Here is a 23,052-nt window from a genome sequence, read left to right on the forward strand (position 1 = left end):
ACCCTCTATTATCCTAGCTATAAATATAAAAGAAATCGCTCGTAGCTTAAATAAGAGCTCTAGGTTCTTATCGTAGGTCTTAAAGCAGCTTCGGATTATATTAATTATACTAAGAAAGTTATTTCGATCGAGATTACGCACTACTTTATTATAATAATCGGAGGCTTTATTTATAAGTACGATATTAATTACTAAATAGTACTAGTGTTCCCTAATTCCGACTTTTTTATAGTAATCGTAAAATATCGTTAGGGTTTTTTATAAGACCTTATACTTCCCCCTAGAATATAATTTCTTTTTTAAAAAGATCTTTTTAAGGTCTATAAATTACTTCGCATTCGCTACTAGATTTTTAGTATTTATATACGAACCCTACGTCGCTACGTACTATTAATAATTTCGGGTCGTTTACTTCCTTTTTTATTAGCTAATCGGCGCCGAATTTCGTATTAATAGCAGTAACGAGTTATAAATCGAAATAGGTAGAATTATTAATTATCATACTTCTAGTACTATATTTTACCCCGGTATATCTTTTTATAACGATAGATTTCCGTTAGTAATTATAGGGAGGAAATTTAGGTCGTTTACCTTTTTTCTGAATTCGTTAAAGCGATTATACGCTTTATTAACCTATGCCTAGTTCTATAGTACGAATTCCTTTTTTATAATTATTGCTATTAGTATTTTATATAGCTCTCGCGATTATAATTACGCTAATAATACCCCTTGCCTATAGAGGAATTTATTAACTATTTTTATAATTCCTAAGCTTACGCTCGCGAACTATTTATCTAGTTAGTAACTAAGGTCGTTTACGATTTTATAAAATAGGGGTTGCCCCTATAGCCCCTTTTTCTCATAGACCTTAGTTAAATAGATTAATACCGCGTTAATTTGCTCGCCGTTAGGCTAATCCGTAATTCTATATATTTACGTTCCCTAATAGTCTAAGTTAATATTTACCTACTTATAAGAGATTAGGATTCTATTTAGGATCGGGTTTCGTCCTCTTTTTCTTTACTCTAACTTACTAAAGGTCGTGCTCTAGCTTATACTTATATTAGCGGTTATTAGCGTATTTAATTTTAATAAGGATATATTTAATCCGCGCGCGGGTCGTAGTAAATCCGTGCTTTTACTACTTAACGAATTTATTAAGGTCTAAGAGATTCCCACTTCCTCTCGCTATTTCGCTACTACTCTCGTTTTTATTATTTTTAGTAATTATTACTACCTTTTTAGATTACTAGCTATCGTACTTATTAAGATCCTCCTTTTTATTTAGTAAAAAAGGGTAGGTTTTAGTAGTTCTTTTTAATAATAATAGCGGTAGACGTTTATATTACTATAAAAAGATATAGTAATTAGTCTCGGGATCTTTATTAGTTACTAATTTCCGCTACCCCGTATACTTCTAGCCTCTTAAGCCTTGTGCTCTCTATAATTTCTAAATAGCTTCTTTCCTCGACCTACCTCTTTTAGGGCGGTATTTTATAAGAACCGTTAAAAGTAAACGCCGGGTAGCTCGTAAAAGAGCTATATAGGCTATTAGGAACCGTATAGGCCGTTAAGTACGGTTAATAAAGTTAAGCCCTTTTTTTTATAAAATTATATATTTTAAAGAAATTACTAAAAATACTTACTTATTACTCGTATATAGTAGGGTTAGATACCTTAGAGATCTTATTTTTTACGGCCTCTTGGTACCCTATTTTATATCTTTTAAACAGTCTTTTTCGTAGCTTAATTACGGTTAGGTAATTATTACTTACTAGCGATCCCTTCTATTACTTAGTTAATTTTTAATCGCGGGCCGGCTATAGAAAAGTCGTTTAGTAGAAAAGCTATTCGGGGCGACGGCAAAAGGCTAGTTGCTTAAGTAGTTCTGTTAATTAATATAGTTTAAAATAGTAGACGTCGACCTCTCGTAAGTAGTAAAGGGCTACGATTACTCGATTCCGTATAGTATTTAAGAATTGCCTCTTTTTTCGTTTACTTCTATAAGGTTAATTAGTACGAATCTCTTATCCCGTATAATATTAAGAAGTCGTCTCTTTTACGTAATAAAATACCTTACCGATTTACGATAGTAGAATTTAATTACTAATTAGTATTAGTATCCCTATTATAGGGTAGTTAGTTCGAACCGTAGTTAATAAAGAGATTAATTAAACTATATAAATATCTGCGTAGTAGGTATAAAAAGGAGGTTCTAACCGTAGGTTAGGCTGGCTATGATAATCGTAAATAGGGCCCCCAATTGGCCCCTGCGCAGTCGGCTGTATGCCGCGGTCGAATTAGACTTCCAATCCGACAGAGATCTATCATATCTAGCCACGCTCGATTCTGCGAGCATTTGCTAGAGGTGCATCTAAATCAGTCTCATCCAGCCTGATGGGCTACCCTTTGCTGGAGCCTTTGCTAGAACCACCACCATAATCTTGTCTCGAGCAACTGGAGCCAGCGTCATGTCTGAACCCTGTTTTGTGGGAGGCTTTGAAGTTTTCTTTCTGAACCTGAATGAGAATACCAACTGTCCCTCTACAGACTGGGACTGTCTCTGTATGTCGATGCAACTTGGATGAAGTGTTTGTGCGTCAATGGTAATCTCAATTTCCGGCAAATCTTCCATTGGCGCACTCATCGTCACGGATCCTTCGACAAGAATATCAGCCAACAGCGGGTTAGTGTCATCAGATGCTGGCACCGTCGTGAACGTGCTTATAATTAGCTTTGGCCTCGGCGATTTGTTCTTCTTGTTGTTTGAAAGTTGAACAAGATCAGATTTAAGATATGGCGTATGTAGCGGAGGACTGCGATGTTTTGTTCTTATTTCGAAAGCGTTCGCCCATCTCAGAAGTTGGATATCATCATAAGCTCTGCCAGCGAACGTGAGGCTCATGGGCACACGCTTGTCTCTCAGGATGCCCATAGGAACTGAGACGGTAGGTATGCCGAGATGTCGAATAGCTCTGTTTCCGTTGCTGTAGTGGACGCCATTCTGCTAAGCCAGCGATGCCCCCTCAAAGTCTATCGTAATAGCTTTAACTATCTATAGCCTTACCACACGTTACGTAACCTCGGTTATATAATTACCAAGGCCCACTTCGCTCGTACCCTCTATATTAGAGCGAGCTTTATACCTATTTCTTATTTCTAATAAATAACCGTTCTTTTTATATACGTTAATACCCCTATAATAACTTTATAATAATTATAAGCTTAGCTCTAACTTAGACCCCTATACTTTTATTAAAAAGTTATTTCTTAAGGATTACGGTTTACTATATCCTTTTTTATAATATTATTTAACCCTTATTACGTTTATTAATCTTATTCCTAAATAAACTAATATTTTTTTAAAAAGATTACTAATATTCTTAAATAAAAACTTAATTATTAATAAGATTAGCCTAAGTAATACCTCGTTTTATAAGTTAAAGCTTAGTTAAAAAACGTCTAAGACTTATTAAACTTAAATAACTTTATTTTTTTATTAAATCCGTTACTTTTTACTAAGTCTATTGTTTAATTAAAGAGTACGTTAAAATATAAAATATTATATAAAATTAAGTATATAAAATAGCCTTAACTAAATACTAATAAAGACTCGAGGAATCTACTTAATAATAAACTAAATAATTAAAAAGCGAGGCTATAATTAAACCCTTAATTAAAAACGATCGAATTAAGTAATTAATTATTTTAATAAAACCGAAGGCCGTAATAGTAAATTAAGCACGTCTTATTAAAAAATACGCTTCTTTTATTTAATAAACCGTATTTAAAACGATCTCTTATTTATAAAAAGAGAGATTATATAAATTGATAATTTACCAAATCTTTTTTATAATTATTTAAAAAATCTTAAAGAACGTAAAAAAGGAGCTTATTAATTTTTTTAAATTACTTTTTTTATACTATAATTAAGGTTTTTAAATAAAAGTACGTATTAAGTAACTTTAGTTTACTTATAATTATAAAAAAAGAATTTAATATAATTATAAATAAGGTAAACTTTAGTATTAGCTTATTAACCTAAATTAAAGACTTTTTCTTAGCTTATTATTAAATAACATAGCTTAAACTACTTAAAGTCTAAAAGACCCTCGTTTTAAAAACCTTTTTTTATATAATTATATATTACTTTATTCTAAACTAATTTAACTAGGAGTTTATTAAAATTATTAAACTAAAATAAAAAAGGGAAGCGATCCTTAATATAAAGTATTATACTAAGATTTTTAATAACTTTTTATATAAAAAAGTAATATATAATAAGAATTATAAACGAACCTTTATAATATTCGTAATATTAATAAGTTACTTAGATTTTTTTAAGTAGAACGAAGCGACTCTTAATTCGTTTATTAATTATTTTTATAAAGGGACCTATTATTAAAAACTAATAAACTATATAAAAATAGAGCTTATTTTAATAAATAAAACGAAGTTAAAATACGTTTAGCTAAGTACTAACGATACTTAAAAAATAATTTCTTATTTAAATTAAAAAAAGTATACTAATTTTTATACCGATTTTACTTAAAAGGGCTAGATTTATATAAAACCCCTTTTTAAATAAAATAATAATAACCGAGGTCGCTTTAAAAAAACGACTAAAATTAATAAACTAAGTAATAAAAAGAACTCTAAAAGAACTTACTTTTTAAATATTGTAATTATAATTATTAACGTTAGTTTGCTCCTTAAGCTAAGTATAGAGGTAAATAAAAATAGTAATTTTATTATTTTCTTTATCCCCTTTACTAACCTATACTTCTTTTCTAAAAGTATAGTTATAAATAACTATAGTACTATTTATTTTATTAATAACTAATTACTTTTAAAGCCGGATTCTATTTAATAAAATAATAGCTTAGAAAATATAGATTTTAAAACGGCCTTTTATTTTATTATTATTAAGGGAACGAGGATTATATATAATATTTTTATAAGATTAAAAGGGCCTAAAATAGAGTACTTTACTCTTTATAATATTAGTTTTATTAAGAACTTTTATATAAACGTTATATTAAAAGCTCTTTTCTAAAAAACTAATATTTAGTACTCGGGTTTTAACTATAACCTTTAGTTTAATAATAAATCTAAAAACGTTATTATCAAATAGCTTAAAAAGAAGGTTAATTTAATCTTTTTAAAATATAAGCCCTATTCGTCCTATTTTCTATTTAAAAATTAGTTTTTATTTATCAATATAATTTTAACATATAGTGCTTAGTACTTACATTCTTTATATTAATTAAAGAATAACTAATCGAATATAGCCTAGTTTTAATACTTTAAATCTAATTATTTCGTATTAATAATACTTAAAAAGCTCGTCTTAGCCGCTCGGGGGGTAAGGATTAAAAAACTAAGTTATTTAAAATATTAATATTATATAACTACTTATATAAAATAAGTTATTTTATAACGTATTTTAAAACGAAAAGTAACTTAACCTTATTATAAAATCTTATAAAACCTTTTTAATTACTTATTAGTTTATAAACGAAGTAAGTAGCTAATATTAATTAAAAACGAGTATTTAAATAGGATTTTCGTTTTTTTATAAGTTACGAAGACTTATAATATAATATTTAGGGTCTTATACTTTTTTAAAAAATAAGTATATATATAAAAAAGCATAGCCGTTTATAAGATTTAATAAAATATAAAACGTATAATAATCGTAATTAATAATAAAACTCGTTTTTAAATATAAATACGAGAGCTAGGAATAGACTTAGAAACTACTCCTCTATATAAAAAAACTAAATAGAGGAGGGGAACGAGCTAGCTAAGACATTATTAATAAAACGATTAATATAATATTAGTAACTAATTTACTAAACGAACTTTAAGTAAAAACTATATTAGCTATAGCCTACTTATATAATATTAGCCCTAAGTAACGTACTAACTAGTTATTATTAATTTAAACTGAAGAAGTTTAGTTCGCTTATTATTTTAAATAATAATAACTAATAAATATATTAAAACTTACTTATAATCTATGTCTTTATTAAAAATAAACGTATATATATAGCTATAAAGCGTACTTTTTTAAAAAAAACTATAAAAAAGAAATTAATAAAAGACGCTTTAAAATAGAATAGAGGGGATATATTAAGTACTTCGTAAGTTACGTACTAAATGCCTATAACTTATATAAAATCTAAATCCCTTCGCTTTTAAAAATTATTATTATTTAAAATATAACGTTTAATAAGATAGCTTTTTATTTAAAAAATAATATTAAAATTATAATTTATTTACTTAAGTCGAGAGCCGTAATAAATAAAATTTAATAACTACTTATAATTATTAAACCTAAGCTTTAATTATTTAAAATTATAAATAAAAAAGAGGTTATATTAATTAATAATAAAAAATAGCTATTACTATTTATACTCGTTTTATAAAAAATAAATAAAGTTATAAAAAAGCTTAGTTCGTTTTTAAATAAATAAAGCGGATAATTACTTACCCCTAAACTAACTTTAGATTTTAAAAGTCCGGAGTTAAATACGAACCTTATTTAGCTAACTAAGGTTATAAATAAAGTTATAAAAGAAGTCGATCCTCTTATTAAGAGGATTAAAAATATAATATATATATAAATAAAAATAAAAACTTTTTAAAGCTCTTATAAAGAGGATCTTTTTATTTAATTAGACCTTAATAAACCCCTTTAATAAGCGAGCTTATATTAAAAAATAAGAATAATAAACGACTTAGTTAGTAACTCTAATATAATTAGTATATATAATTGAAAAGAGGACGGGTATATTAAATAAAATTAAAAATTAAAAAACTAATTATTAAAAGTATTTATCTAAGACCTAAGTTAACGAGAGCAACTCGGGTAGTACTCTTTTTATACTTAAATAAAAAAAAACTAGGACTCCTTTTTTAATACGTATATACTTAATTAATAAAAAGTAGTTAACAAAGTAACCTAGGGGTATTAAACGCTATATTACTATATTTATACCGTAATTAGTAAAACGAAGCACGTTTTATTAATTATAATCTAATTTAACTAAATTTACGTAAATTAATTAATTACTTTCTTAAAAAATAAAAAGATATTCTTAAAATACTAGAACTTTTAAAAAGTTAATTTATAAAAGTAATATAGTTAGAAATCTAAAAACTAAAGGAAATAAATACTTAGAAAGTAGTTAATAAGGCGTTAGTTATTTCTAAATTAATACCCCTTAAATAAGTATTTAATTATAAACTTAATAATAATAATTACTTCGATCGCTATAAAGCGAGAATTTATATTAAAAGGGACTTTTAAAAATAATACTTTTTAAAAAAGATATACGTAGTAACACTAGTTATTAAAACGTTTAGAATAGCTATAGCTATTACTACTTAATTTAATTTAAAAGTTTATTAATATAATATTATAAACGCATTTTTAAATATAATTAAAAAGCTAGGCGACCCCCTTATTATTTATAAGCTTCTAAATAGCTTTTATAAACTAAGAATATGCGTTAAACTCGAGCGGGCCCTATATAATACTTATAATACTCTACTATTATAATATAAAGAGCTAATATTAATTTTTAAAAGTCTAGGTCTCTCGCTTATAAATAAAGACCCGTACTTATTTTAAAATTTTATTAAAAAGGTTTTAGTCCTTTTTTATATAAATAATATTCTCGTTTTTTATTATAAAAACTATATTTATAAAGCCGGTTAAGTAACTAAGGAACTTAAAAAAAAATACGAAATAAAAAACTAGGGGCTAGTTTCGTAATATTTTAGGATAAGGGTCGTTCGTAATTAACTAAATAAAAAGATTTACTTAGCTTATAATTAATATTTTAAAAAAGTAATTAAAAAGTTTAATTTTATTAACTTTATTACTTTTATAATACTATTACTAACGGTCCTAATTAAAAAGAACTTAGGGATTATATCCCTAAATAAAACTAAGTTTTTTTAAAAAAAAGGTTAGATCGATATTATATATAATAATTATAATTCGGCCCGACGTCGCTTTTATATATATTTTACTCTCTTAGTTCTTAATAAACCCGTCTTATTAATATTATTTTATTATAAATTAAGTTATATAATACTTTTTTTATATATAATATTTAATAATATATTTTAAAATCTCGGGGGATAGCTAGGTATTATTAATTATAAATAACGCTTCGTTTATAAATAATAAAAAGACTTAAAAATCTTTATAGGGTTTTATAATTTCTTTTTTTAATAGCCTCGTTTAGTAAAAAATAGCTCGTTAAAATATAATAATTACGTTAATTATAAAAGCCGAATTACTAAGCCTAAAATATATAACTAAGGAAATACTTATTCTTAAATACTTTTTTAAAAATATCTTATTTCAGCTTAGTAACGTATAAAAAATATACTATGATAATTATTAAATAATTAAATTTATAAAAAAAAAAAAGAATATATCTTAACTTATTTATATTATATTAATATTTAAAATATATAATTATAATAAAAGTACTTAAGAGGCTTATTTTAAGTAGTTTATATATTAATAAATAAAATACTAACTAATAGTTTTATAAAAAACCTTTTTAAAGCGAAGTTTAAGTACTTTATATTATTTTTAAATATAAAAAATATATAAAAAATAATTATATTAAATAAGGGGACGTTTAGAAAGTAATAAAACGGCCCAGGGGGCCTAGTTTTTAATTAAAAAACGTAGCTTATAGTTAGGAAATATAAAGTCGCTTTAGTAACCCTATTAGGTTATTTAAAAAAAGGCTATTTATTTAAAAAGGTAAGTATATATTTATTTAAAAAAGATTTAAATACGGGCTATATACTTAGAGGAATATATAAATTAATAAGAGTATCGATTCTAATTTAAATACTATTTATTTTTATAAATAAAGTAGCCGATATTATTACGTCCTTAATAAGTTTTTTTAATAACGCCTCTAGTATAAAAAGAGCGCTTATAAATGCCTTTTTTATTAAAGCCTTATTTATATAAACCCCTTTATCCTTACCCTTATTTAAAAAACCGTTATACTTAAGGGCCTTATATAATACCGTTATTACGTAAGTTAGGGTCTATATATCGGGTTATAAATAATAAATAAAACGAGGATAATTTAAAATATATTTTATAAAATATAAGTAGTTTTATATTAATAATTACGGCTATTATTAACTTTTTTATTACCTCTTATTTAAAATATAAGAACTTTATACTTAGGAATTATATATACCCATTAAAAATAGGGGTATAACCCGACTTTTTATAAGTTTAGTAGCGTTAATATTTATTATTAATATACGAACTTAAGAAGTATATACTATTTAAATAGTTACTAAAAGCATTCTTAATATACTTAAAGTATTCGTAACTAAATAAGGGAAGTAAAAGTATTAGTTCGTATTAAACTTTAATACTAAGAATAATATTAAAAAGGTCCGCTATTAAGAATTAGTTTTATAAATAATAATAGTTAAAAAAATATTATATATATAATTAATTACTTTATACTTTTTAAAAAGAGGTAAAAAAGGGGGCTATAAACCTATTTTATTTCTCTAAGTTTTTAAAAAAAAGTCTTTTTTTTTTTTTTTTTTTTAGAAAAAGAAATAAAAGAGGGGGCTATAAACCCTCCTCGCTTATACCGTCTTCTTAAAAAATAAGAACGTTTTTTTAATTTTTAAAAAAGAGTAAGAGAGGGGGCTATAAACCCTTTTTATTTTTATCCTCCTCCTAAATAACTCGTTTAGTTATAAAGCTATTACTTATTAAATAAAATAATTAAATTAATATTAAATAAATAAAGGCCGTATTATAATTAAAATATAAAACGAGGGAATATTACTTACTTATTTTAGGCTTTTAAAAGGGGCTAAAAAAGCCGCTACTCTTTTTTAAAACTATAGTTTTATACTTATATTTTTTAACCTTTTATATTATAATAATACGAACGTAGTTTCTAACTAATCGTTTTAATAATATTTAAATAAAATAATATTATTAATAAAAATCCTTTTTTAATAATACGTATATATAAGAACGTGGGTATAAAAGCGAAAAATAAGGGTATATATGTATAATAATAATATAAATATAAATTAAAAAGGAAAAGAAAGTTAGTATTATAAATAGTAATAAAAAATTTATATATTTACTATCCTTAATTTATAAATTAATTATTCCCTTTAGGGTCCGGTCCGCCTCATTAAGGGCTATCTTCGCCTTTATAAGTAAGCTAGTCTATTAGGGTTAATATTAAGTATTGTTATTACGTACTTTAATAAAACTTTATAACTAACTATAGCTAGCCGTAGCCGTTACTAACTATCGATACTAACTAAACTTAAAATATTAATAACCCCGCTATTATAATATATTAATCGCTTTTTTAATAACTAAATACTACCCCTTACTTTCTCTTTTTATTTTATTTAATAATAACCTCTCCCTAATATTCTTATTTAATACGCTCGCTTATACTCCTTTTACGTTCTTAATTATATTATTAAGTCTAGGCTTATTTATATTTTATTATATTAAAAGGGCGCTAATAAGGGTCATACTTATTATAATATATTTATCCGTTTTTTATAAGTTAATATTATTAATATAATATTTATTAAGGCGGTCTTTTTATAGCTCGGGGTCGTTTAGTATAATACTTATAGGATTAAATAACTTTTAGTTATTAAAGAAGCCCTAAGGGTTAATAAGTTATTAATAGCGTCTCAGTATTTTAATAAAGTATACTTCAGGTAGATGGTTAAATAGTAATAATAATAATATAATAATAACGGACGGCAAGGGAAGTAGCGTCTTTAACTTTAATAAAAAAAACGAGGTAATAAATATATATATATATAAATAAAGTTAAAAGTACTAAGGTAGATATCGTACTTATAGAGGTTAATATTATTTAATAATAGCGACGAGGGTATCTCTAATACTACCGTTATAAGCTATTATTATTTAAAAAAGTAAGTAACTTAGCTAGGTGCGTAGGCTTATAAGGTAGTGGCGTTAGGTACTTAATATTATTATTAATAATCCGTAGTTATAAACTTTATAAGAGGGAAAGTTAAAAAGGTAGAAAATCTAAAAAAAAATAGTTTATTAAGATAGTAAGAGTATCTATTAATACTATGTATTATTACTATATAATCGATATCGAGAATCGCCCGAGTAGCTAGTAAAGGTAAAAATAAAAAACAAATAAATTAATTATTTAATTAATAAGAAGCCGTCCCTTAGTTATACTTTTTATTAATAATATAGCCTTAAAATTATTTATAATAATAAATATAAAAGTTAATTTACGGCCGATTTACCTCTTATTTATAACTCTACGCACAAACCGATTTATTTTATAATTCCTTTTATAAATAGATTTTTATATATTAGTATTTAGTTTTTTATTTCTAACAAACCTTTTTATAATAATATAGGTAATTAGGCGCGCTTTTTTTAAATATATATTTATTTAGGGGGGTATATTATAATAGCTTTAACTATTTATAGCCTTATTATACGTTATGTAACCTCGGTTATACAATTACCGAGGCCTACTTCGCTCGTACTCTCTATATTAAAACGAGCTTCGTACCTATTTCCTATTTCTAATAAATAACCGTTTTCTTTATATACGTCGATGCCCCTATAGTAACTCTATGACAAAGTCTAAGTCTGCGTTAGTAAGTCCTACATCGCTAGTAGCGGGAAAGACAACGCAATCGCAGCCGACTTCCGTAAGCCAGTCCTCAAGAAGAACCTTTTGCATGCCCTCTAAAGCTTTGAGAGCTTGATCCAGACCTTCTACATTAAAAATACTCCCTTTGCTGGCGTATTCGGCCAGCCGATGGTACTGAATCGCGTTAGGCTTCTCGAAGTGTTGTAGTTCCGGCCCAGTCCTCATACTGTCTGGATAGATCCTCGATGCGTCCACTGCAGAGATATCCGGGAGCTTTGAATCATTGAAGTCTCGAAGGAAGTTGTTCCAAGTATGTGCTACTAATGCTCCTCTCTCAGTAGCATGCCAGTCCGCCGGCCTTCGCGGACATCTCTCCGGCAGAAGGTTATCATTTTCGTAAGCTGTCAAAGGCGGAAAGTCGGAAACCATGACAATCTTCGCGCCAAGTGACTCAAGATCCTCTCCTGCTTGCTTCCACAATTCAACAACTGCCGGGCTCGTCTGAATAGGCTTTGCTCCTTCGGGAACCGGTCCACCAAGGAAGATTTCTGGCACAGCAATAACCAGTCCAGACAATGATTCTGACGAGCCAAGGGTTTTGAAGCTCTCAGGCCGGTCCTCCCAAGATTGCGGTAACTGGACGCTTCTCTGCTCTCGCCAGAGATCGCCTTTGGCAACTGGATCAGGTGCAGTAATAACATCCAGAAGAGTTAACATATCCTTCATGCTTCTTGTATGAGGCACTGGTACGTCGCATGTTGGATACAAAGGCCAACTGCCGCGATTTGATAGAAAGGTCCTCGAGGGAGTGTAAGCGATAAGGGCATTGTTGGAAGCAGGCGATCTGCCAGATGAGACCGTCTCGCCTCCAAGCCCAAAAGCTGCGAACGATGCTGCTGTAGAAACAGCCGATCCGTTGGATGAACCTGAAGCAAATGCTGCAGCCAGATAGTCTGGGTTGTAAGGATTCTCGGCCCTTCCCCAGATGCCCCTCTGCATGCCGCCGCAAGCCATTGCAGGCATGTTTGTCCGGCCAATGAGCACCCCGCCAGCATCTTGAATGAGCTTCACAAGAAAAGCGTCTTCGTTGGAAATTAGATGTTCGAAAGCAGGAGATCCTGCAGCGGCTACCATTCCTTTGACTTTGTAGCTGTCTTTGACCGTATAAGGTATCCCTTCCAGGGGCCTGACTTTCTCGCCAGATGCCCTTCGGTCATCAGACTTGGCAGCTTGTTCGAAAAGGTCATTGTTAAAACTTAAGGATCGGAATCGAATTTAGGGTAGGGCCTCGACAGTCGTAAGTGCTGATCCGGCGAAGCAAACGCGTTACAAGCTCGACGCTGGTAATTGAACCGCTGTTCAAAGCATTGTGTAATTCTTCGATTGAGGCTTCGACGATATTGAGTATTACGGCCATGATTGCTGATAGGATGACGATGAAGATAAGGAGAATGATATTGAAGACAAAGACCTGTCCAGAGAGCATAAAGATAAATGCACCTCACATTGTACCGAGCCCAAAGTCCACGATAAACTTACATTCTCCTATCTGGTCGGCCGGCTGTCTCCAGTTTTGATATGCAGGCCCGATAGGCCAGCCGGATGAATCCGGGGTTTGCGACCTTGTCGTAATTCGTTACGGCGGCTTACAAGTGGATTTTCCCAGCTGGCTAATGTTCCCCCACTCGCGAAATCCCGCACGTTAGCTAAAGTCCGTTGGGGGAATAGTTAATCGGATCTTTGCCGATAGGTAGGATGATGATCCTCTGACCATCACTTTCCAGAACGTGGTAAAGAGCTCATGCCCATGATTGTGTTCAACGCCTGGATGGCCTCATCAGCTCAAATTGCCATGTCAATCCACCTGACGTGTGGGATATCAGAATATTGACAGACTTTAAGGAGATGGGTCTCGGCCTACAATTGTGAATATTATTGAAGGATCAATGATTTGAGGTTGGCTTTCTCTGCTAGTAATGAAAAGTCTACAGCAGGACTACTTCAAGTGAAAAATCGAAATTTGGGCGATTCCTCGCCGTGATGCAGCTCTGATGTATCGACATCCTGAGCTTGAAGGTTGACACCCTGGGCCTTGTTCCTTCGCCGGTTCTCCAATTTCATCCAGCCGCCGAGGATCAACGCCGATGCCATCGCCAACACGTTGCAGCAGCAGGTAACAATGAGAGTAAGAATGTACTTGGGTGCATATTCGGTCCGGAATGTTGCAGCCGATAAGATTCCAGCAAAGTTACCCAGACCTACAAGCAAACCTGTCGTGGCAGCGCGGCTGTTCTCGTTCAAATTGTTGTTATTGTGCCATGATTGAACCAGGCATGAAGGTGTATACGCCCCTGCAGCCATGAGGAAGCAGGCAAAGTAAGCCAGTTCACGGTTTTCCAAAACGTCGATTGCGATGAGAATGACCATGCCGACTAAAGAGGTTGCCAAGGCACCGACGATGTGAAACGTCCGTTCGTGGAAGTAGTCGGAGGAGTATGCTGTTGCCAGAAGTACCACAAAACCAACAGCGTTTGGGGCAACGGTCCAGAGATTCGTTTTGACGACGCTGTAGCCGAGACGCTGTACAATCTGGGGCAAAAAGTTGGACGTCGTGGCAAAGGCGACGGGATAGTTGAACGCGATGGAAAGCCAGAAAACAAATTTCCAATCCTTCCATAGCGTAAAACACTCTTTCCAGTCAAACTTGGAGTCCACTTTATTGGAGCCATCGCGAAGGGTCCTGGCTAGAGCTGCGGCCTTCTCTCTGTCGTTGAGAAACCAGGCGGTTGCTGGAGAAGCTGGCAGCCACCAAAAGGCTACGACACCGACGAGTACGGTCAGAACGCCTTCAATGAGCATAAGCCATTGCCAGCCTTGGAGTTTAGTGCCTTCGATCTGGAAGACACCATAGGAAATGAGGCCGCTGAAGGCTGCGGCCAGGAGAGCGCTGCCGAAGAAGATGGCGACGCGAAAGCCGAGCTCGGATCGCTTGTAGAATAATGTGAAGTAGAACACTACGCCGGCGAAGAAGCCGGCTTCGCATGCGCCGAGAATCAGTCGGAGTACCAGGATCCCAGCGAAGTTCTTCGATGCGATTTGGACGGTTGCGATGCCGCCCCAGACCACCATCAGCGTCGGTAAGACCCATCTTGCAGAGAACTTCTTTGTGAGGAGATTGAGCGGAAGATCCAAGGTTCCGAAAGGGATGTAGAAGAGAAGAATGAGCAGACTGTACTCGTTCCCTTTGAAGTTGAGATCTTTCTCAATTCCGTCGGTTTTGGCGTTGCCCAAGTTGGAGCGGTCGACCGCATTGAAGAAGTACATAAGAGAGAGATACGGCAACAGGTAGAAGTCAAGCTTTCTCACTAAAAGCGGCATAATGTCAGCGTCAACCCAAACGATGATGTCCTTGACAAGAGCTCACCATAAGATCGCTCCCCTTCAGGGTCAACCACCACGCTGCTGCCATTCTGAGGGGAATGCAGTGAAGAGGCCTCGACGTCATCAGAGGATTCGCGCTTAAGGTCCTCGTCAGATTTGGCTGGTGTTTCGCTTTCGATCGCCATTGTTGTCGATATTGGACGGTAAGCTCAATGTGTTTCTGAAGTGCGATAGTGCCCCTGCCACCTTCGGATGTGCGCAATACGTCTGGTAAGACCAAACACCGACTGGTATGACCTCCAAATTGCTTCCTTGAAGGCTTGATATAAGGTGCTCATCTTCACCCACTCTTGCGCCGAGAATGGGGGTGATTATGCACCCTGCAGCTCAATGGGGGCATCCTTGTGATTGGAGCATGCATCGGGGAAAGTTGCACATCAGCCATATCTTATCTTGAGCGTGCAGCAAGTTGTATCTTATCAAATTCGAATGTCCGGGCTGCAACCAACAACTCCGGCATCGTTAGCCGACACGCCCTACTACTACCCGAAGGATCATACTACGTCCATTGTCTACTTGTACCCTTATTGCCGATCACTCCCTTATCTTGTCTCGTGATATTAGTCACCAATACCCTTTTTCGATGGCAGCCAATTGGCTTGATGAGCTCCTCGGGAATTAGTAGTATCCTACCTACGAATGGTGGTTTTCAACGAGATGAGGGCACTTGAGCGTAGAGGTTCCTTTCAGTGATTGAGTTCAAGTCCATGATTACATGAATCTCGAGGCAGCAGCCATCACTAAAAAACCAGGCTGCAGGCGCCGAGGCTTGGACAAAGGAAATAATTCAAATCAATGAGGTCTGATCTCATGTCTTTCCATGAGCTTTGGGCAAGGTTACTTACACTGGGTACTTTGTTGGTAAACTAATACTTGCAATTCTACGTGCAGAACTTGCACACCTGCAGCTTGGGGTTCTATTCGATTTTTTCAGCCACTCTTTAAATGCTTTGTGTTTTTCTTTTAAAGTAAAATAGGCAACATCGTCAAACGTAGTCTTCGGTGACTCTAGGAAGAGTCACCTATCGTTACTGTCTGATTTGGCGCATGATGCCCTCAAGCCGTGCCAAAGTCAACGCTGTCTGAGCCTTTGCTGTAAAATGAAGTCACTCTTGTACTCTACCAACTGCCATTGACAGGACGGTCCAAGTCACTTTTGGAAGCTTTTCATAGGTGAACATCAAGCGTAGAGCTATAATGAGCAGGCGGGAAATAGGCACGGCCTTAAACGTCCGTGACTATTACATGATTTGCATCCTTAACACCCAACGTAGGGCGTCTGATCCACACCCGACATGTAGGTCTCAGCGATGCAAAACACCAACTGTAGCCCCAGTCAAGGCTTCTCAAAAGAACAAGTGAGTAGTGAGCCGTACCGATATAGACTTCAAGCGATTAGCTAGACGTATCTTGTTGCGGAGTACCTTTGGGGGCTAACCAGTAGTTTTACTGAGTAGGTAAGTATCCACAGCACTACGGGCTAGGGACAGGGTTACAGCAAACCCATCTCCGCTTCCACGAGCATCGTCAAATCAGCATATCTGAGGGCTTGCCCTGATACCTCAAGCTCCATATTCACAAATTTTCGCCGTCAACCTCAACAATCACAGGTTCTTCGACCATGAAATCATGGAAGGGTGGCCGAGTTGGTTATGGCGCCAGGTTAAGGTCAGCTTAACATCTGTTTCCTGGTGGGGCAACCCGCGCGAGTTCGAGTCTCGTCCCTTTCAAATACCTTTTGCGCTACGGCCTGAAGAGGTTGCAGGTCACCTTTTTGGTCTTGTAATATAAGAGCTCGTCGTGACCCTTGAGGACTAGGAGTTCATTATGTGCCTTATGATCGTGTGCCAACGGCCTGTGTATGAAAGTCCATGCGTAATGTTGATGAATCACCTATCTAGCCGTGTGTGGCTTGCTGGAAAGATGGGTGTTGTTGAGGGTGAGCACGTGGTGAGACATCTGATCTCATCTCATCCGGGTTATCTAAGCTTAAAGCGCCTCACCTCGGTGAAGAAATTTAGAGTTGTCGGTCAACCAGAAATGCCGCGGCGTTTATCCCATTTACGTCAGGCGGCACGAGCGTGGCAGTGCAAGCTGCTGATCGGATCGCGTTAGTGTTAAGTCAGATCGAGTCAGGGGACATGTGTAGATAAACCCCTCACTGGGAGGCAGCCCGAGCGCATAATTGCATGCGACATTATCATATTCTTCTTTGAACAAGTCGACAACATGCAGACCACTGATCTTTAACACGACAGCTTGGGACCAACGCGGGGAGCTGCATCGGCTAGGATTGTGGGTGGCTGGGCAAACAGGAAACATAACGAAGAGGGTGTCCCGGACGACCTTAGTGTGACTGAGCACTGTAAACAAGACGTTCTCTCATCATTACAACTCCCCCAACGTCAGATGGAAGAAGGAGAGGGCCCCCGAACCCCGGATTTGATTGACTGGACTCGACCACTGTCACCATGGGGTGATGGAGATTCGATGACGCGTGCCGCCAACGCCAACGACGAGCCCGATTTAGAGGCAGAGCAGCATGTCTCTGTCAGCGCCACCGCCAGCGTGAGCGTGAGCACTGAGGTGCCGCCCTCCGTGTATTTTACGATACACCGGTAAGTTTGAGGGTTTTTGCTGCCCCCATATCGGAATACCCGTAGCTGATGGAGGAAAAAAAACAGAATCAGGCGACTTGTACTTGCAAGCATTGGTATGAGTAGCCGTTATTTCAATTGCCGATTTCCACTAACAATAATCCCAGATGACCCCTACACCCTAGATCAGCTCCGTGAGCCTAGGATGAACTCATTGGTTGTCCGACCTCTGGTAGATCGCCTATACGATCCTGACGATCCAACGGTCGGTATGTTTATTGCTTGTAAACTTTGATCTAGCCAAGACGGCAGAGCTGATCCGTAAAAGTGTACTGCCTCCTCGCCAATCGGATTCAGTTTCTCAGACAACACATTAGCACCGCTCATCATACTGTTAATGTTGCGCGTGCGACTCTCTGCGAACTCGTCGCAAGTCGAGTACTACGTCGATATCACGAAGACCACCCAGGCCAGATAGGCTTACTCATCCTGGCACATATCCTCGTCGAAGGGTTCGACCCATTCCAAGGTGCTCCCGAGGAAGTTGAGAGCGAATGCAGGCAAGCCCAGTGGCCTATTCAGCGTCGAGACGGCCATGAGAGAAAGCTCACGACTTTGGAACTGGCCATCATTTCCGAAAGCAAACTCTTCCTGAGTTCTTCAGCCTGCCAAAGGCTCGTCGACGCGGTTTGGCAAGGGGTCGTCACTTATACCCCCCTGTCGTTTGTCGACATCCTCCCGGATCATTACGAGTATGCCTCGGTTTCGCTATACGAGCCACATAGGGCACCGTTACTAGACGATAGACGCCTCATCGTACCGTGGATCAGACAGGTGACTGAGCTGTTCCAGTTCGTCACTCTCGTCGGCCTGTATCTCTTGACAATGGTATACCGGAGTAGCCCTACGATCAGTGGATGGGAATGTCTGTTTGCCGTCTACACGGCCGGGTGGACTCTTAACGAGTTCGCGGCAATCATTGAGCATGGCTGGGCAGTCCACTCACAGACTCTGTGGTCTTTTCTTGATATCACGTTCAGCTTCATATTCAGCTGCTACATCTTCGCTCGGTTGTATGACGTCTTGGCGTATGGTGGCGTCATCGCTGACGGCTACGGGGTGCATATTCTCTGCTTGGCAGCTCCTGTACTACTTACCCGCGTGGCCTTTACGATCATGCCGGACAATATTGTTTTCATCGCCATGCACGCCATGATGAAGGATTTCACCCGCCTAACCTTCATCTCAATATGGTGCTTCATGGGTTTCTTCCTGTCCCTGCAATGGCTGATCGGTAGCAACGAAACGGCGACCAGCGGAAGCGGTCAACCTGCCTTAAACTGGTACGATACCTGCAAGTGGCTCATCTGGACGTGGTTCGGCTTGGATGGCACTGGGATTGACCGCTCTGATGAGTTCCACCCCATTCTGGGGCCAGCTCTGATGATTGCATTTGCATTTCTTGGCAATATCCTCTTCCTCACGATCCTGGTCGCGCTGTTGAGTAATACCTTCTCAAAGCTCATCGCTGACGCGCCTGCGGAGATCCAATTTCGACGAGCTGTACTCACCTTCGCCGGTGTGAAAAGCGACTCAATCTTTGCTTACCCCCCACCGTTCAACTTGATGGCCATCGCGATCCTCCTCCCGCTCAAGTCTGTTCTCAGCCCGCGGTCGTTCCATGATCTGAACATCTCTGTCATCCGAACATTGAACGCGCCAGCGCTCCTCATCATTAGCGCTCTGGAACGCCGCCGCCTCGCTCACCCCCGACGCGCACGGTCGCAGTCTTTGCTGAACTGGAGCTTCAGTGGGTTCAACCCGCACGGAGACATTCAGGCCGTTTTCAAGGTGGAGCGAGAGCTGGAGGAATTGGATAACCTGAGCGATGTCGGCTTCGCGGAGAGTGAGCTCGGGTCACGAGTATCGTGGGATGTGAATAGGTCAGGATCGCGGCGGAGAATGGCGAGGAGAAGGCGGCCTGGGAGAATGGTGTCTCCCATTAGTGTAGTGTTCCCGTTGCCGAGTGTCCAACGGGCTGGGACAAACGAGTTTGAGCCGTTGTCCGGATCGCCTGCCAGGCCGTAGTTCCGTCAAGTGGTCAGTCACGGCACTCAGAATACCGACACATATTAACTGTTACGTGGCTTGGTTTGGGGACGGGGAGATAGGGTTGCAGCGGCCCCGGATAGGAACTGGCGATAACCCCCGGCGCGTCGGGCCCGGGGAAGGGATTACCAAAAGGAGATTTAATTGCATGCTGCAGGCTAGAGTCGTTGGCTAGATCTGAGCCTCAATACGAAAAGTACAAAGCCCGCGTATATTGAATGCTTGTTGTAGTTGGTCTCGATTGACCGCCTCTCATAGAGTTTGCGGTTGGAAATTGCCATTTCTTTGTCTTTGCTGTTCAGGTAATCAATTACTACTCAAGGGGCGGTTGACAACGCAGCCTAGGTTGTTTATTCTCAGGGGCTGATCAGGTAAACTACTACGCAAACTCAAAGGCCGTGAGTACTATAATCGAGTCAACTCCATGTCGATCTGTTTGTGCAAATTGAGGGGAGTTTCAGATAGTATCCACCGGCTGCCGGTCTGTCCGCCAAGGCATCTCTGAACAATGCTGGTGATGCTATCCCTGGAAGAATTAGAAAACAGTGCCAGTCCTTGGAAGTGATAATCAAACAAACTTTGCAAACTGGTTCGACTGCGCATTTCCGAGAATCTGCGCGGCGGGCGGCCGCACCACACGCCTTCCGCAGGGCAAACCGAGCTCGGAGAAAACCTGCCCAACGTTTAAATAGCAAAAACCTTGCTGAGAGATTTCTGTTTGCGAGCATTGAACCGAGCTGCAGAGCAATGCACTTTGGGCCTAGTCTCAATAACTGCACGGTGAGCAACACGAGGGGTAAAAAACAAAACTGGCATCTTGTTTGTTGCTGTTCACCGTCAAAGACTCGAAGCGAGGCGGTAAATCTCGAAAACGTGGCGCAACACTAGAGCGTTTACCCGCGGACGTCCACCAATAAAGAAATAATTTTGGAGCTTGGCCACCTCCTAAAGCTTGACTCGTGATCCCCTCAGGATTAGTTAGCCAAGAGCCGCAACGAGCCCCGGGAGGAAAGGAAACTAAATAAGGGTGCTTGGCAGCTTTCGAGTGACACAGGAGACGCCATTGGAGGAATGTTCGATCTGAAGTCTCCGTCCTGCACTCCGCATGCAAGCCCTTCCCTGCACCAAGTGCCGTGGTCCCGCTGGTGTAATTGGATGTAACCCTATCGAAGGCCTTCAGATGAACGCAATCGACTAGAGCGCAAGGACGAGGTCTTTGGCAAGACCAGCAGACCAGGGAAAAGGTATCTGTCCCAGAGCTTCGGTTCTGGGTTTTCCAGAGTTACTTGGTGAATAAATACACTGCGGCTTTCCCCTTGTTTTGAGGTTACAACGTCCCTGCCCACTCTATTCTGTCTTTACCTTCTTCTATACACTCTTTCATGATGGTTGCCTTTCTCCAACTTCTTACATTCGCCGTGGCAGTCGTCGCAGCTCCGGCCGAGGTTTCCCTCGACGTCGGCCTCGGTGGCAAGAACTGCGATGGCAAGTTCGCCAGAACCCGCCCTTCTTCCAACTCGCTGGTCGTCGATGCTTCCGGCAAGCAACCTAACAGCTACCCCACGCTTAACAGCGCCGTCGCCGCACTGAAGAACGTCACCGACGATCAGAGCATCTTCATCATGCCCGGCACCTACACCGAGCAGGTCCGCATCCCCAACTACCTCGGCAACCTCGTCATCCAAGGATACACTTGCGACTCCCGCGACTACGCCGATAATCAGGCCACCCTCACAAACAACCTCTCCCGCACCATGGCCAACCTCACTAGCAACGACCAGACCGCCACTCTCCGCCTCTGGGGAGATAACATCAAGATTTACAACCTCAACATTGCCAACACTTTTGGTCAGGCCGATAAGAATGGCATGGCGCTGGCTGTCAGCGCACAGAAGACCAATCTCGGCTTCTATGCTTGCAAGATTACCGGATACCAGGACACCGTCTACGCCAACGAGGGTAGACAGATCTACGCAAAGACCCTCATCAACGGCGCCGTCGACTTCATCTTTGGACTGCGCGCCGCAGCCTGGTTCGAGAAGTGCGACATTCAGACCATCGGAAAAGGCTACATCACCGCCAACGGCCGCCATGCAGCCAACAACACTTCATTCTACGTCTTCAACAAGGCCAACATCACTGGCACCAGCGGAACTGCCTCCGTCACCCTCGGTCGTCCGTGGAGACCGTTCTCCCGTGTCGTCTTCCAGCACAGCGAGATGAGCGATGTCGTTGCGCCGATTGGCTGGTCTATCTGGGACAAGACACAGAGCACGGCCAATGTCTACTTCAAGGAGTTTGAGAACACGGGTCCCGGTGCGGCAGGTGTAAGGGCTAACTTCAGCTCCACGCTTACCAAGGCTGTTCAGGACGTCGAACTTCTCGGCGAGGGGTTCAAGAAGGAGTGGTGGGTTGACGCTTCGTACCTGTAAACAGAAATCATTCTTTTAACAGCGTAGCATACTTTATTATACCAAAAGTTTAGTTTGCCTGAGATAGACTACTACTACCACGGACTTCAATCCCAGAACGCCGACGGGAATAATTCTCATCGTCTCTTGAGTGTACTTGATCTACGCACGATCAGTGATGTGTATGTGACTACCTACCACTCTAAGACTACCTACCACTCTAAGAAGCTTCGGGCATCTACCTAGGCGCTGAAATTTGTGGTATATGTACTTGCCGAGAGCGATATCTTCTTGTTCTTCGTCAAGAGTTCCTCTCGTAGAAGGCGGGCCTGGCTAAACTGTTTTCTTCGGATTCGGTGTGGATGCAGACTTTGTCACCGGCCAACGGGTTGGGTACCACGCGTGACACCGTGCGGGTCATACTCATACTTATCTACATGTAGTTACAGTCAAAGCTACGTGCAAGCTTCCAGCTTTTACTTGCTGGTCATCATGTTCCCTCTTACATACAGTACTTACCTCATGAATCGTTATCCGTGTCACTCACCAGTGGCTGCATGTTTGCACATGTCGCCGATGTTGTCGACCTGTTCCTTCTTCGAGCGTCAAATTTGATGTTCAGGCATCTGATTGGGCTCGTCTTATATCTCAACCGCTGAACACCTAGACTTTCGCGCCATGGCACGTGAAGCTGAAAGCTTGTAGTTCGTCTAGGCAGGGTGTGACTACGGAGATCAAGAACGATAGCAATGACTGTGTAATAGCATTCACAGGCAAGCCGTCGTATTTTTC

General features: G+C 37.8%; 3 protein-coding genes and 1 non-coding gene across 4 annotated transcripts; 2 read left to right on the plus strand and 2 right to left on the minus strand.

The window, feature by feature from the left end:
• Positions 1-2,374: 2,374 nt before the first annotated feature.
• Positions 2,375-13,511, minus strand: CLUP02_12872 (uncharacterized protein; the record flags this gene model as incomplete). The annotated part of the gene is made up of 5 exons (XM_049291831.1): positions 2,375-3,007; positions 11,718-12,931; positions 12,996-13,202; positions 13,242-13,324; positions 13,480-13,511. The coding sequence occupies 5 exons, from the start codon at positions 13,509-13,511 to the stop codon at positions 2,375-2,377; spliced, it is 2,169 nt and encodes a 722-aa protein (XP_049148977.1).
• Positions 13,512-13,703: 192 nt separating this feature from the next.
• Positions 13,704-15,421, minus strand: CLUP02_12873 (uncharacterized protein; the record flags this gene model as incomplete). Its single annotated transcript, XM_049291832.1, has 3 exons — positions 13,704-15,067; positions 15,127-15,254; positions 15,330-15,421. The coding sequence occupies 3 exons, from the start codon at positions 15,419-15,421 to the stop codon at positions 13,704-13,706; spliced, it is 1,584 nt and encodes a 527-aa protein (XP_049148978.1).
• A 23-nt stretch (positions 15,422-15,444) lies between these two features.
• Positions 15,445-22,281, plus strand: CLUP02_12874 (nonselective cation channel; the record flags this gene model as incomplete). Its single annotated transcript, XM_049291833.1, has 21 exons — positions 15,445-15,487; positions 15,553-15,661; positions 15,871-15,943; positions 16,140-16,223; positions 16,283-16,329; positions 16,445-16,501; positions 16,754-16,901; positions 16,962-17,093; positions 17,165-17,274; positions 17,402-17,761; positions 17,828-17,856; positions 17,908-18,009; positions 18,069-19,803; positions 19,859-19,955; positions 20,108-20,151; positions 20,190-20,247; positions 20,315-20,629; positions 20,738-20,808; positions 20,904-20,977; positions 21,048-21,113; positions 21,176-22,281. 21 exons carry the CDS (start codon positions 15,445-15,447, stop codon positions 22,279-22,281), a joined length of 4,860 nt encoding a protein of 1,619 aa, XP_049148979.1.
• CLUP02_tRNA222 lies at positions 16,775-16,873 on the plus strand. Its single transcript has one exon. It is a non-coding gene; the product is annotated as a tRNA-Leu (tRNA).
• Positions 22,282-23,052: the final 771 nt, after the last annotated feature.

The sequence above is a fragment of the Colletotrichum lupini genome, chromosome 6, assembly GCF_023278565.1.
Source record: "Colletotrichum lupini chromosome 6, complete sequence".
Taxonomy (NCBI): domain Eukaryota; kingdom Fungi; phylum Ascomycota; class Sordariomycetes; order Glomerellales; family Glomerellaceae; genus Colletotrichum; species Colletotrichum lupini.